The sequence below is a fragment of the Sebastes umbrosus genome, chromosome 13 (genome assembly GCF_015220745.1).
Source record: "Sebastes umbrosus isolate fSebUmb1 chromosome 13, fSebUmb1.pri, whole genome shotgun sequence".
Classification (NCBI taxonomy): domain Eukaryota; kingdom Metazoa; phylum Chordata; class Actinopteri; order Perciformes; family Sebastidae; genus Sebastes; species Sebastes umbrosus.
Window position 1 is genome coordinate 17,708,227 of NC_051281.1, and position 14,855 is coordinate 17,723,081.

The 14,855-nt window shown below is 40.5% G+C and overlaps 2 protein-coding genes across 2 annotated transcripts; one reads left to right on the forward strand and one right to left on the reverse strand.

Annotated features, from left to right (window-relative positions):
* Positions 1 to 759: 759 nt before the first annotated feature.
* LOC119499723 (endothelin receptor type B-like) lies at positions 760 to 4,484 on the reverse strand. The gene is made up of 7 exons (XM_037788877.1): positions 3,395 to 4,484; positions 3,145 to 3,257; positions 2,749 to 2,953; positions 2,305 to 2,445; positions 2,079 to 2,212; positions 1,884 to 1,992; positions 760 to 1,073 (listed from the first exon to the last, which is right to left on the reverse strand). Exons 1-7 carry the CDS (start codon positions 3,851 to 3,853, stop codon positions 903 to 905), a joined length of 1,332 nt encoding a protein of 443 aa, XP_037644805.1. The 5' UTR covers positions 3,854 to 4,484; the 3' UTR covers positions 760 to 902.
* A 127-nt stretch (positions 4,485 to 4,611) lies between these two features.
* Positions 4,612 to 13,486, forward strand: LOC119499722 (glutamate-rich protein 6-like). The gene is made up of 14 exons (XM_037788876.1): positions 4,612 to 4,947; positions 5,042 to 5,093; positions 7,081 to 7,202; positions 7,312 to 7,388; positions 8,670 to 8,753; positions 8,956 to 9,036; positions 9,183 to 9,290; positions 9,467 to 9,627; positions 9,875 to 9,930; positions 10,056 to 10,201; positions 10,727 to 10,806; positions 10,937 to 11,092; positions 12,644 to 12,872; positions 13,043 to 13,486. The coding sequence occupies exons 1-14, from the start codon at positions 4,674 to 4,676 to the stop codon at positions 13,277 to 13,279; spliced, it is 1,863 nt and encodes a 620-aa protein (XP_037644804.1). The 5' UTR covers positions 4,612 to 4,673; the 3' UTR covers positions 13,280 to 13,486.
* The last annotated feature ends 1,369 nt before the right edge of the window (positions 13,487 to 14,855 follow it).

Here is a 14,855-nt window from a genome sequence, read left to right on the forward strand (position 1 = left end):
ACAGCACAGTGTGTTATACCAGAATCCAGAAACAGAATCAAAATGAAACGTATGCGGGCGGTAAGCCGTGACAAGATTTCTGTTGATGGGTGCCAGGTTCGCGTCGTGCCCAAAACAGTGATTTGAGTACTGTGATGCATGATACAGGATAGGTAGTAGGTAAAATCTGATGTAATGGTTGGGAGTGAGTCAAGCCCCGAGGGCAAATAGTCTGAACAGTCTGACTCCAGGTTGCTCATACCAAAGCAGATGTTCAACTGACGACAGCAGTTCAAAAGACAGTGCTGCTACATGTTATTCACAAGGTATTTTAAGTTATTAGGATGACATGTCACGAGCTACTGATACAGCTGTTATGGAATCTGCTTTGATAGCCATACGTAAGGGTACAGCGAGCCGGTCATAGCAACGATCTGTTATACATAGCAACGATCAGCTATAAAGAAATAACAGACCGTAGAACGCCGTCATTGACCAACCAGAATCGAGTATTCAACAAAGCCATGTAATAAATGTATATAACAAAATAAAGACCTCATAAAGTATTTTCACAGAATATTCATAGACTCACCATAGGCCCCAAGATACAATATTATCACGATACTTAAAAGTCACAATATGATCTTATTGTGATTTTAATTTTTTTTCGATATGCTGAGTATTGTGATATATATCATACTGTTTATTGCGATTTATTACCTTTTTTCAACTGAAAATAATGCAGTTTACTCAACATCTGTTTTATCTAATATAATTTACAGTTTTAATTTTTTTTCATTCACATATCTTGAGGTCAGAGGTCAAGAGACCCCTTTAAAAAATGGCCATGCCAATTTTTGCAAAATATCGCGAGACTATACCGTAACGATTTTTTACCCACCCCTAATTTTCACAGAGTTTTGTTAACACAGTGAAGTGTTCTCCTGCTCAGGTAGAAGTGTGGAAGTCTGCTTGTGAGCTTTGATGCTGCAGCTCTGCTCCGAGGCTTGATCCTGCTTTCTGGACTTGAAAACAGACTGCGCCTCGTCATGGGCAACAGCTTGAAGAGGTAGACACCGACTGCACAGACACTCCTGAAGGACCACACACACACACACATAAAGACATTTGGTCAGAGAACAACAAACATTTACCATCAGCTTCACGTGGAGAAAATGGCACATTGTGAAGTTTATCTGTGTGTGGAGTATTCATAGTACAATCTGAGTGGGATGCAGTATTGCCTATTTGAATAATGACCTACAGTAAAAGCCTTGTTGCTCTGGTACCGAGAGGGCATAATAGAAAGCAGTTCTGTTTTTATATCTCCGTGTTGAGACATTTGTTGAAAGCAATCTCAGGTTGGATTGTCTTTTAATTAAAGAAGAGGGGATATATTAAAAGGAAAATGTAAAAAATAAATGCGATATAAAAACCCATTATCGCCGAGGGAGTGTGGTTCTTCATGCACCGTGCGCACAAACCCGATGACAGCCAAACAAATCAAAGTATGTTTTAGACATGTCCTTCCGAGCTAGTAATACAATAAAGGCTTTTAAAGACATTTTCCCTTGAACATTGCCTTGAGGCCATGTTTTCTTCTTCCTCATAACACACCACTCTGATTCAGTGACAAACTGTCTGGTAGATTGCCAAGTGTCTGTTGCTTTTTTTTTCTCATGATGTTTTTCCAGACCATTTTCACTTATTACCCCCTCGGGTCATTGCACGCTTCAGTCTGGCCACTTTACAGACATGACTCCATATGGCCTTGATGACACATGTGATAGCTCATTCAACGTGGACCGCAATGCTTTCACCTCCCCCCCATCAGATTTGTCTAAACCTGAATAGTGACCTACATACTGAAGGAACACCTGGAAAAACATGACAGTATATCTTACCTTGAAACATCTTTTGAATCTCATGCTGACTGTGTACAATGCAATAGGGTTGATGCACGAGTTGAGTGCTGCCATGTTAATGCCAAAATAGTCCAGGACGAGAAAGACACTGAAAAAAAAGAGGGTAAACATTATCAGACAAAAGAGTACGGATCAGGAAATGAACATTGAAAAAAAAGTTTTTTTCATGCTCACCTCAGCATCTGACACCTATTAGGATCTTTCTCATCATATATGGTTAATTTCAAGATCCTGCTCAGGTATAGAGGCAACCAGCAAAGTGCGAACACAATCACCAGGCAGAAGACGGTTTTTGCGACTTCTCGTCTCTTAAAAAGGAAGAATATGATCAATATTAAAGACGATGTTATGCCAAAATATGAGAAATGTGCAAAAAAAAAAGTTGCTTAAAACTAATAACCTGCTTGGTGTGGTCGCTTAATGTGTTCTCAGTATTCTTCAGCATTTTCCTGGTCATGAGGGCGTAGAAGACGGCAGTCCAGGCCAGTGGCATGCAAAAGTAGAAGCCAAAGAGCCACCAGTCCTTTACTGATTTATAAAACTGTTGATTAAACATGACAGCGGCCCACAGTCAGTCGGCGTTGCAGTTGACATGATGTTTGGTTGCTACGTTACAGCATGCATGAAACAATATCGGAGACACACACATATATATATATAGAGGTTTACAAGGACACCTACAAGAATCTGTGGGCATCCGTTGGATAAAGTTATGAGTAATAACATTAGAGCCATTGTTCGTTTCATTTCCTGTCAACACTTTGCGGGATATGAATAGACAAATCAAACACATGTTGATCTGTTTGTTTTATCCTGTTGCATAGGTTGGAAACTATTACATCACCTGCATGAACGGCGTGGTTTGCATGGGATGAAGCAGACATATCCTCAGATGCTTGTCTTTATAGTTCATTTCTATCATATCAAAGCCGGCAACTTCAGGCACAGCCAGCAGGATAGAAATAATCCATATCAGAGTTATTTCGATTGCTGTCCACACTGGAACCCCGATGCCTTTGATTCGATTCCAGGATACTACAGCTCGGTATCTGCAAAATCAATGGGAAAATGCTATGGCTTGGGGGACTTTTTTTCGTCTGTAACAATAATACATTTTTCAGTTAAAGAACATTTCAAGGGCTAATGCTAAAACAAATCTGTCTGCTTGATGAAATACAGATAGTGGCCGGCGAACGCTATTTTCTTGTAGGGCACAGGACGGCGCTGCTTATCTCCTTACCTGTCGACACTCAAGGCACATAAGCTCAACACAGTAATTCCAACAGAGGTTTTCTGTATGAAGGGGACGAGTTTGCACATCAACAAACCGAATGGCCAATCTTCTGCCATGAGCTGCAGAAAAAAACAAAGAAAGAAAAAACCCACCCACAATCAATTCAATGCGAGATTGAAGTTTTAAAATGGATAAAAAGAGCAGGATAAGGTGCAGCATTGTTTTCTCAATGTAATTGTAATAACAGTTAACTCACCCTGTATGCGTTGATTGGAATGTCTATCACAATGTGGATTAGATCCCCCAAAGCGAGACTCGCGATGAGGATGTTCGGTCCACTTCTCATGCATTTGTTCACATATATGATTTTCAGCAAAGCCGAATTCCCCACTATTCCGACGACAAAAACAACAACAGAGACCACGGTGTGGATATATTTGAAGGCGTCTCTGATTCCAGCCGATTCCAGGCACATAGGAGGGTGTGGTGTTTTTGGTCTTGCCACTTGAGGTGGATGAATTGAGCTGTTGGATTTCTGTTTGTCCAGTATTAAAACACCAGGGGAGGCCGTTTCAGAGAGTTCAATTACAGGGAACGGCTCTGAATGCTGATCACTGGCCTCTCCTCCGATGAGAATATTTCCCAAACAAAGAACGAGAGCAGCGGCCCACATTGTTGATGATTTCCTCAAAAGGCCCTGAAATGTTTTCGCCATGCAGCCCTGGAGTGAAAATGAGAGTGAAAATAATTAGCACAGCATCTCAGCCTTGAGATTTGCATCAAAGCATTTAGGTGAGGAAAATAATTAATATAATTCACTGATCAAAAAGCAACAGTAAACACACAGCACTGATACAATATGATACTCTGAATGATGCCAGCTTACCTTTAGATGTACATATACAAACGCTGTATGAAATTAGTGTCTGTAATGCCTACAAAATGGGCTGTATGTTCAACACAAAGGACTGCTATACTACTACTTTGCTGCAGCGCCTGAACCCAGCAGAGGGTTTTATAGACTAAGGTATTGTTGTCAGCGTTAGTCATCGATCTGTCAGTAGTGACTGTAATTACTTCCCTTGATGCATCATCCTCAATGAAAGGATGGCATTGAAGTGTATTGTCTGTTATCACAGAGTGAGATCATTTTATAGGCTCCAGTGGGGACATTATGTTACAGTTGTTTCCCACTCTATCACTAAAAAGTTGTCTGTTATCTTGTTTGACATAAAACTTTCACACAAAATCTAAATGTATCAAAATGTCTATTATAGTGAAGAGAAGATTTTTTTTTTTTCTTTGCTTGAAGCCACAGAGTCTCTATTGCTAAACTTAGAAGTCATCATTAGTGAATGTAATGGGAACAGGAAAACTGTCTTCTGCAACTATATGACATTTTGGATGAGTTTGATGCAAAACTACTGCCGGGCAACTGCACTTGAACAATAACAAAAACGAGATGGAACCTTGCAATATTCAGAGAGTGTCCTCTAGAGATTTTGCTTCAGCTGACAGATCACATTTCTTAAAACATGAGTCAGTCTCCATCCTACCAGAGAGACGGTGCCTCTGCATCTCCTGAGAGTCCTAAAGAAGGTGACTTCTCCCCTCGACAGCTTTGTGACAACCTGAAGAGCCTGGAGGAGCACGAGACATGTGACGACCAGAAAGATCCCATTGTTAACATCATAACCGACAACCGCTCCAGCTCTCCTTTGAATGTTCAAATCTGCGCTCCGCTAGCGGCAAATGACCTTGGAAAGCTATGTGCTGGCACGCTTCCACAAGAACAACCGATTGAGAAAAGTGAGTTGGATGTGAAAAAGTATGACAACTGTTAACAGCCAAGCTGTCTATGTATGTATGTAACATTATAACAACTTTGTTTATTCCCATATAGGCCATTCGAGAGAACCTGGATGCTCTAGCGAATCGCCTCTAAAAGAGAAACCGTAAGGAACATTTTTCATTCCTATCAACAAGACAATAACAAATGTCACAGTGGTTGCATCCGAAGTTCCACACTAACACGCTATTTGGTACGCTAAAACAGTAAGTGAGATATTTTGGTACGTCCGAAACCTTAGTATGAAACCAATAGTACGCAAATTATATACTAATAATAATATTAATACTCTTTCCGGTGAAATATTACAATATGCAAACACTGGACACTACGGCAGCATAAATATCCCACAATGCAATGCGGTAGTGACGTCAATGTACATAACGGACATTGACAGACAACTCTGTAACATCAATAACGCTTCAATTTAACTGTAAGTATAAAAATTCACTTTGCTAGGCACAATATATATTTTTTAATTAATTCAGACTTTGATTCTCACAAACCGTCGTTTGGTCACATGAGGTTGGCACGGGTTACCATGGTTACAAGTCTTCAACAGGCAAGGAGGCTCTCAGGAAGTGACGACATAAATTATTATTATTATTATCCAATAAATGTGTCTCAATTTTAGTCTCTTAAGCTGGGGACACACTAAGCCGACATCAAAGAACTAGCGGTGACGAAGGCCACCAGTTGCGTCGCCTCACGTCGCCTTTGTTTTGGCCAAAAAGTTGCACTCGAACACACCATAAAGACTACAGCCGACGGCTAACTACCACGTTCGTTCTGCGCCTGCGTGGGATGAAGTAACTCTCCACACCAGCAGGTAGCGGTAGTTAATATTAGTCATTAAAAAAGGTAAACTGGAAGACCGAAGACTGCGGATATACAAGCCGTTGTTATGATACCTACTACATAAAACAAAGCTGCGTTTGCTGACCATTTTCACACCACTCGTTGAGAAAATATCAGTGTATTGGAATGATCAGATCAGATGAAGATGAAAAGTGAGAAGAGCCTTCTGTGTTTTTCCTCTTGACTTTACTCGTTGGCTTGCTTTCCTAACGTCCGTTTCTCTTCTCGTGCACTGATTCGTTTAAGCTGAACAGCCAATCAGAGTGATTTCTCTCACCGACGAGCGACATGCTGAATCGGCTGAAAAGCCTCCGACACGGGCAGACTAGAGCCGACGGTGTGGGACACACGAAAAAACTAGGCCGACAGACGCTCACCGACGGCCCCAAACTGTCTGACGGCCGACTGTCGGCTTGGTGTGTCAGGACCTTTACCTTGTTAGCTACTATCAGCTCAGCAGGCAGCTGTTTTCACCAAAACTCTCACATAAAACCACTGTAGATGCTGCCTAGCCAGCACCAAATGGCAGACTGATGAAGTCGGTGAGTAACTAGCTGGTGAAGAAAGTCAACAGCTAAACACCAAGATATTTGACGAAGTTGAGAAAGACCAAAACAGAGCTGAAGTCTCAGAGCTGAGTCTCTACACGATCAGCTGACTATGGGCCTGCACTCTAATATGGACCAACCAGATTTTGCCAAAATCTCCCTAAGCCAATCATATCGTTGCTTTCAAATTTGAAAACTGTTCTCCTCTCTGCTGCTGTCAGTTGTCATTGCAGTTTGAACCGACGCGACCCTCCTCTACAACATTCACCTCCAGTCTTCATCATATTCGGTGCCCAGTCCCGGTTAACATCCCATCATTGGATCTTCAGCAACTCCATTCACCACCGCCAGTGTCTAGACTCCAGGGGGAATATTCTGAACTAACCACAGCATCACTACCCCTCTTTAATACACTACATCACGATGGAATCTAATCGCCAAAGACTTTTCAATGACTCCAAATTGTTGCTAGTGTTGCTCCATGTCTGCTCAATGCGTAGACATTTGAGTGCCACAACAACTTTATGAGATGGCAATATGTCAGATGTGTCTTTTTGTAGATTTTTGAGGGGTTCCTCTGCACCCAAGAGGATAAAAAATCAATTACTGTAGCTCTAAGATGAATAGAGTCATTCTGGTAAAGCATTGCAGCAATTCTTTGTCTCCTGTCTCTGTTTTTCTGTGCAGTCCGGTCTCACCAGAGTTCATGGAGGTAGTCGCGCTGGATGGAAGATTCATTACTTTGGTGGGCACTCATGCCCAGACAGATTGGAGGTGGGTGGAGCAGAGCCTCTCTCTCAGCTGTCAAGGTAAGCCATGTCATCAGTTTGGGTGCGAAGGGGTCACCTGTTCCTGCCCCCTCTTGCCTCTCATGACTCAGACATCTGTCAAATTCCCAATTATTTCTCTCTTGTGCAGTTCAAAAGGAAATTGAAGTTCCCCAGTTGTTGCAGGCAGAGGTGGAAAGCACGGACACTGTCGCTGATTCTTCAGAGGTAACCTGCTCATGACAAAACGTGTGTTTTATGCATAGTCAAGTGAAGTCAATTTTGTTCAAAGCCAATTTTAAATTATTAATAGAAAATATAATAAAGAAATAAATGTGATATCATTATAGATAAAGTACACAGCAGCAGTTAGGTAGCCATAGCTAAATTAGTTCAAATTAGCCCCAGCTTTACCAGCTCCAACATTAAAGTGATGCTTATAAATGAATGAATCAATAATCACAAAATGGAATTCTGAAAATGGGTAATTCTGCATAATGAGTTTTAGTTTTGGTACTTACTTATAGTATATTTTGATGGTAATACTTTGGTATAGAACGTTTTGTATGCATGACTTTTACATGTAACAGACATAGTATTTCTACACTTTGGTATAGCTACTTTTATTCAGGGATGGAAAGAGTACTAGATAGACTAGACAATAAATAAAAAGACCTATGGACACCGCGGCGGGTGCAACAAGCAATCAATATTAGGATACATAAATTAAATAGCCTGACACTTCTTATAGAATCAACAGCAGAATAAAGCACCACCAAGGCAGACAACTCATATGTATAAACAAAATAAACCCCACAGCAACTGCAGTCACAAACACATATCTGCAAAGGAGGGATTGTACAGTTCTCCACAATCTGCTTTAGGTTCAACTTCCCTGCACATTCATTCTCAATACATCATATAACCAGTCCACTCAGCCTCTCTGGTCCCAGCATAACCAGTCCACTCAGCCTCTCTGGTCCCAGCATAACCAGTCCACTCAGCCTCTCTGTCTCACTGCGCCCCTCAAAGTTTTCAAAAATGTTGAGCTGAAAGAGGCTCTGCAGTCACATCAGGGGTTATTGTCACAAACACACTTCACTAAAGGTAAATGTTCCTCAGTGAACGCAGAAGTCACCGCTGGAGGACCCACCATGAGATTTATTGCATTTAGCATGTTAGCTAGACCCAGAATGCACCTGTTAGTGAAGCAATGTCCTAGCTGTGTTTGATTAATTTGGGTCGAAGGTAAATGCAACTTTATTTTTAACTATGCCGAGGTACAATAATGCTGACCATACCTGATCACTAACTGCTAGCTGCTTTTACTCTGTAACGGACGTGACTTGAAATGTATTGAAGTACTAGAATTGGAGCAAATATGATTTAAAAAAAGTTATTTTTATAAAACTGTATGTCACTGTACCCTGACAGTAGTGCATGAGACATGTAATTTGAAAGAAATCATGTGTCTCTGTGTCCTCCGGTGCTCCTAATGGCATCTGCAAGATTTCACAGACCAGAGGAAAACAAGCCGTCAGAGCTGCCGTCCATCCTCCGTCGGCCATCCAGCTTCCGTCTACGGAAGAACAAGTAGGCTTACACAAAAAAAGACTTCATTAGAGTAACGATAGTAAATGTAATTCATTACTTCTACTTTTAAGATCGAAGTACTTCTGCCACCACGGTCAAAATCACTATTTTTTCTCGACAAAGGCATTACAATATGAATAATTTCATGCATAAAGGTTATATGTAGCTTATATTCAACAATATGTACACGTTTTCCCATCAGGAGCCTGATGTACATTGTGTGGGTCCGCCTCGTCTCCTAGCATACAAGCCAGAGCAAAAACAAAGTTCTCATGTTGAAAAGGTACCTGTATCTCTATATTGCCCATAGTGCCTGGAAATGACAGTGATGGCCTTTTTCATTTTCCCACAGTAGCCTAATAGCAGCGAGTGGAGGCTATAATATCAGAAGTGGAGCGGTGATAGTGAGTATGTTTTTTTGCTGTCCAGGTTCCAGAGGTGGAATATAAACAGGATGTGCTTCTTGCTCAGTGCGAGTTTTGCCAGCAGCTCTTCATATACAACGAACTGTTGGAAAATGAAGCAGGCTTTGAGGGGGTGAGTGTACCTTGTTTACCTCCAACAAGAAATTGAAAATAAATTCATTAGAAATAATGACTGTTCAGGTAACCTTGACAAAATCACCTCCATTTGTGGTGGGAAAGGGTTGGAGGAGCACTGCTAGTAAAATAGAAAATAGAAATGTGTACTGTTGTGAATTTTCTTTTATTCAGCTCTTTTGTTGCGAGAAAGCTAAACAATTGCGAGATCTTTTAATGGGAGTGAGAGAAAAATTGTCACGGAAGATGTCATATAAGAAGAGTGATGTGAACCTGCATGCCCCCATCATGAGTGAGGAGGAGAGGGGAGCTATTAACGATCAGGCAAAGGAGAGGTGAGTATCATGCATGCCCTGTTCCTTTATGCATTTATTTTATATGTCGGTAGGATCGAGTAGATGACTGCCAAGGACATACATATATTGATATTGATTGTACTAGATTGCATGCCATAAAAGAGCTCTATTTCTCTTTGTGTTTGCAGTAGCATGAAACATCTGAATTAGATTTTGTCATGCCCTTCAGGTTTTGGCACAGTATTGTACATTTTTTCCACCAAAATAATTTCAATTTCTAATGTAGGATGAGACTTTTGCAACTCCGGAGAAGAACTAAAAGACACTTGAATATAGACTTAAGTAAGTATGCAACCTGGGGCCCTAGTCTAGACAAATTAGTACAAATCATAAAAATATGTCTGCAGTCTTTCATGCTTCTCATTGACAAAATATCAATAGCTGGATATTCTCCTTTTTCTGCTCAGGCCATATTATGATCAAGAATAGAATCTCCTACAGGCTGTCAAAAGACGTTCCCTACAACTATGATGAGCCGCCTTTCCCTCAGATGGATATCAAAAGTACTACGAACTTGTTTACACTGCAAGACGAAACAGATGGCGAGCCAAAGGTATGTATGAACGCGTGTTTTCATAATGACACTGCTGTTACCGGGGCCCCTCCTAAACCACAATAGGGGAGAGTGGGGTGATTTGAGCCCGTGGGGAAGTTGAGCCACCCCTTGTTTCTAGGCAACCATAAACAAAATTGGTCATGTGACCACACATTTTTGAGGAGTCATCCCTTTTACTGACCCTGTGATGAAGAGACCTCACTTCAGTGATAGACCGGTATGATTGATAGACTATAGGCGTACTACATATGGCTCAACTTATCCTTAACTTAACCAATTTCTTTTTTTTTTTTTGGAAAGTCATATTTTGAAAACTGTTTATTTTAGCTCCAAAGTGATAATTCCCAAGGATGCACCACATACTGAAATAAATGTACATGTACATAGTCGGAGACATGACTGTCATTCCCTCACTTGAAAAACGCCTCAAGTAAAAACTGGCTCAACTCACCCCACTCAGTGTTTTATCATCAATGTATTTACCAGAAATGTAATAAATAACTTGACTATTTCGCGTCACAGATCAAGGAAGTTATTATGAAGTTCTACAAAGATGGGCAATGTTTTCTCACCTTATGCCCAGATGGAACAGGTAATGTTTTGTATCCTTTTAAGAAGTGCACAAAGTGGAAGATCAAGGACTATATAGGTCATAGTGCTTAATGAGAGGGTACACGTTTGTTCCCTTTGATAAATGGTTTGCACAGTGTTAATGATCCTTAATAGACAAAGTTATCCTTCTGGGAAAACAGCCATTACAATATCCTCTGAAGGAGCTGCTGACTTCACTTACATAATCCTGGAGGACAAGGACGTAGAGCCCAGCATCAAAGGCATATTCACAAATAAAGGCCACGCCACATGCTATCATCCCAATGGAACGATGCGGTAATTGTTACTCCATAATAACTGCTATTAGTATCATTTATACAAAGTTGTTACTAAAACAAGGCCTTAAAGGAATAGCTCCATATTTGGGGAAATATGCTTATTCGCCAGGTAACCAGTAGAGATTCCAGGATGTTAGTGGTCCCAGACAAAGAATTGTCTGGCACATGACTCCCAATAAAACGACAAATTGCTATTTTTAGATTTCGTTTTTTGGACGTATTAATCAAATGATATATATCGTCTTAAATGCTGAGCTTTTGAGGTTCTGGTAGCTGGATTTTGTCAGCTTCAGACAAAAGGATAATTGTTTCCCCCTTTTTCCAGTCTTTATGCTAAGCTAATTAGCTGCTGACTGCATACAGTAGTATATTTAACGGACGAATAGAGTGGTGCAGGGACGTATTTTTGTAGGCCAAACAGGAAGCTAGAATCGCTCAACAAAAAGCCAATGGGATTTTTCCATTGGGTTTTGGAAACTGCAGAAAATAAGCTCTGTTGCAAACAAACGTTTATGATACTTCCACGTTTTGCTCCGTAAGATATTCTCCGCAAATGAACACCACTTTTATAATATTTGAAGTGTGAATGAAATCACCAGAAGTAAAAAGCTAACGTTAACGGCCATAAACAAACAACACCACGGTCACATGAGCGCGAGTATACACAACGAGGGTGTAAAGGCGGACGAGTCGGCGTGATGACGTTTTGGAGTTTCCAAAGGCGGCGAGTTGCGTCGGATGCCCGTGATTTGCATAAAGTAGTCTAGACCTTATCTTTATGCAAATGAGGATCGGCCAACGTGATGGTCCGTCTCTCAAATCGCACTGCCACGCTACCAGAATGCATTTTCTTACATAGACAGTGAATGGGAAGCGTGGAAAGGACGGAGACTGTGGGCATGTACCGTAATTCCTGAGTGGGATATTTACTGACGTATTTTATATCGTGGAACAAAACGTTAAAATCTCTTAAGCTTGTGTTAACCACAGACCTCATTTCAGGCATCTAACTAAAAACCCATTCAAAAAACCCACTGACTTTGACACGAGACTCACTCATTTCCGGGTTTTAAGACTCATTCCTGCAGCACTCTATATGAGAGTTGTTATAAACAAATAATTAGCTTGCACACTACAGGGCTCCAATGTCTACTTATTTATCACACCTAGGTGAGGTTTCGAGCACAACTGCTCTTCATCAGACTAAGTGTGTGAGCTAATTATTTGTTTATTTCATGATCTGCTCACTTCCGACTCAGCACCTGCCCTCTTTGGTTTGAATGTGTGTGCATCCTACTAGTGGTATTAATGTTCTCATCTAACTCTCAAAGTGAATATGCGTATTTCCCAAAATGTCAAACTATTCCTTTAATTCAGAATATGAATCGAATATAAATGTCAAAACCCGATCTTAACTGTATCTTTTGTATCTTGGGCATTTAAGACCTCTTAGTTTTCTTCAATTACTTTTTGACCAGAGATACTTTTTGAATTAACCTGCTGCCCTCATGCTACAGGTCTATTGCTAATCTCTGTGATGTGTCTGAAGGTTGAATCTGACCCCTGTTGGAGGTCTCTGCTTCAGCGAGACAGGAGCTTTGAGGAGGCGCTGGAATTGGTGGTATTGTGACCCGCATGTACATAACCTTCCCTTCAAGCCTCTGACCTTTGCCCTGGGACCGCACATCGGTGTGCGCATACACACACAAGAACGCATGTACATCAGCTTTGCACATCAGCAAAACAGCGTGCGCTTCAATGTGGGGTCAAAGCTTAAGGTAGGTAATGATAAATGCACTTTAAATTCTTATGCCGTGATTTACTGTGCATTTCTCTTTGTCTTACACATGAAAAATATAGGAGCCTCCATGCCAAATAACAAATAACAGCAGTCATTAATGATTTGCAACATGTGCACAGAATTTTTGTTATTTTTCTTTTAACGCAGTTCATTTATCCAGAGAGATATGTCAAGCCGGGGAAAGGCGTTCTGGAGAGAGATATCCAAGAGAAGAGCTCAGAGATTTACTCTCTGCTTGGCCAGATGCAGACCTGCATGTCCCACCCCGCTGCAAGCCCGAGCAACATTAAGCCACATTACCGTTTCATTGCCCAGAGGGAGCGGCTTAACAGACAAATGGAAAAGGAGAAGTCACCCGAAAAGATAAAGGCCCATGTAAATTAAGAGAGAAATACAGAATTGGCAAAAGCTGATATCATTTATGGCTGTGTTACAGTTTACAGCCTTATATTATTTAAGACCTCTTGAGTATCTGCTGGTGCTCATAGTCGTTCACGGTTGCATTCAGACCGTAAAGCTTGAGTTTTATAGAGATAGATTTATGGAAGATTGGGTCAATTGGTTTGGAGAAAATAAAAACTCAGGGAAGAAGCCGAGGTTGTATGTGTTTCTGCTTTAAATACAGTATTTAAAAGATCACCGGGAACAAATTAATTCCTCCAGATATCATGACATACCTTCCATAAGATCTGCTGTGATGGATTCAATGCTAAATGGCTTGTTTTTAATGAAAGAGAATAGCTACAACACAGAATACAATGATGACCTTCAACATTTTGGAAAACCAAAGCAATGTTTACAACACTTATCATTACAGCCAGTTCTTGTCCTTGGTTTCCAAATATAAAAACACAAGTTGCACATACATGTCTTCTACTTTAAGAGCACAAAAAAGGCCAGACGCAACAGACTCCCTCTCTTCATCATCAATTCCACTTCTCATCTCCCTGAATCATCACATGCCCATTTTCCCAGTTGAAACACCACTTTCCCCATCACGCCTAACTAGCCGTTCCTTGGTATTAATATGAAATCCAGCTACTAAAAAACACCAACCAGTAGTATTAATAACTCTTCATCCGCCTGCATGCATGTTATGTTACTGTATTGTGACATAAATAACTGTACCAAACCTATAATGTGATCTTTATAGGGCTGTCAATCGATTCAAATAGTTAATCACGATTAATCACAAATTAATCACACATTTTTTATCTGTTCAAAATGTACCGTAAAGGGAGATTTGTCAAGTATTTAATACTCTTATTAACATGGGAGTGGACAAATATGGTTGTTTTATGCAAATGTATGTATATATTTATTACTGTAAATCATTTAGCAACCCAAAATAATGACAAATATTGTCCAGAAACCCTCACAGGTACTGCATTTAGCGTAAAAAATATGCTCAAAACATTACATGCCAAACTCAAGCCCAACAGGCAACAACAGCTGTCAGTGAGTCAGTGTGCTGACTTGACTATGACTTTCCCCAAACTCATAAAGTGGGCATGTCTGTAATGTGGAGACTCGTCAACTCGTCACCCATAGAACCCATTTGTATTCACATATCTAAGGTCAGAGGTCAATGGACCCCTTTTGAAAATGACCATTGCAGTTTTTCCTCGCCAAAATGTTGCATTCACAAGCTAGCATGACATGGATTTCTTAGGTTTTGTAGTTTCATATGATACCAGTATCTTCCCTCTAGCTTTAAAACTGAGCCCGCTACACACGTAAAATCACAAGTTGCGTTAATGTATTAAAAAAAATGAGTGGCGGATTTGCGTTAATGTGTTATCGCGTTAACTTTGACAGCCCTAGATCCTTGTTTTGCATTACTGTGACTTTTACTAAAGAAAGGCTTCCTCTGTCTCATATAAGTAAAATGGCATGAGATCAAGATAGTTTGTTGATTGGATATTCAGATTCTGTATATATTCAGGAAGTGAACACAACA

Excerpts from the sequence above, each read along its gene's own strand:
- LOC119499723 (XM_037788877.1), bottom strand. The coding sequence starts at position 3,853 with ATGGCGAAAACATTTCAGGGCCTTTTGAGGAAATCATCAACAATGTGG. Across the intron at positions 2,446-2,748 it reads AAACCACGCCGTTCATGCAG|TTTTATAAATCAGTAAAGGA; the intron begins GTGATGTAATAG and ends TTTAATCAACAG. Across the intron at positions 1,993-2,078 it reads AATAGGTGTCAGATGCTGAG|TGTCTTTCTCGTCCTGGACT; the intron begins GTGAGCATGAAA and ends CTTTTTTTTCAG.
- LOC119499722 (XM_037788876.1), top strand. The coding sequence starts at position 4,674 with ATGAGTCAGTCTCCATCCTACCAGAGAGACGGTGCCTCTGCATCTCCT. Across the intron at positions 8,754-8,955 it reads TTCCGTCTACGGAAGAACAA|GAGCCTGATGTACATTGTGT; the intron begins GTAGGCTTACAC and ends TTTTCCCATCAG. Across the intron at positions 11,093-12,643 it reads CATCCCAATGGAACGATGCG|GTTGAATCTGACCCCTGTTG; the intron begins GTAATTGTTACT and ends ATGTGTCTGAAG.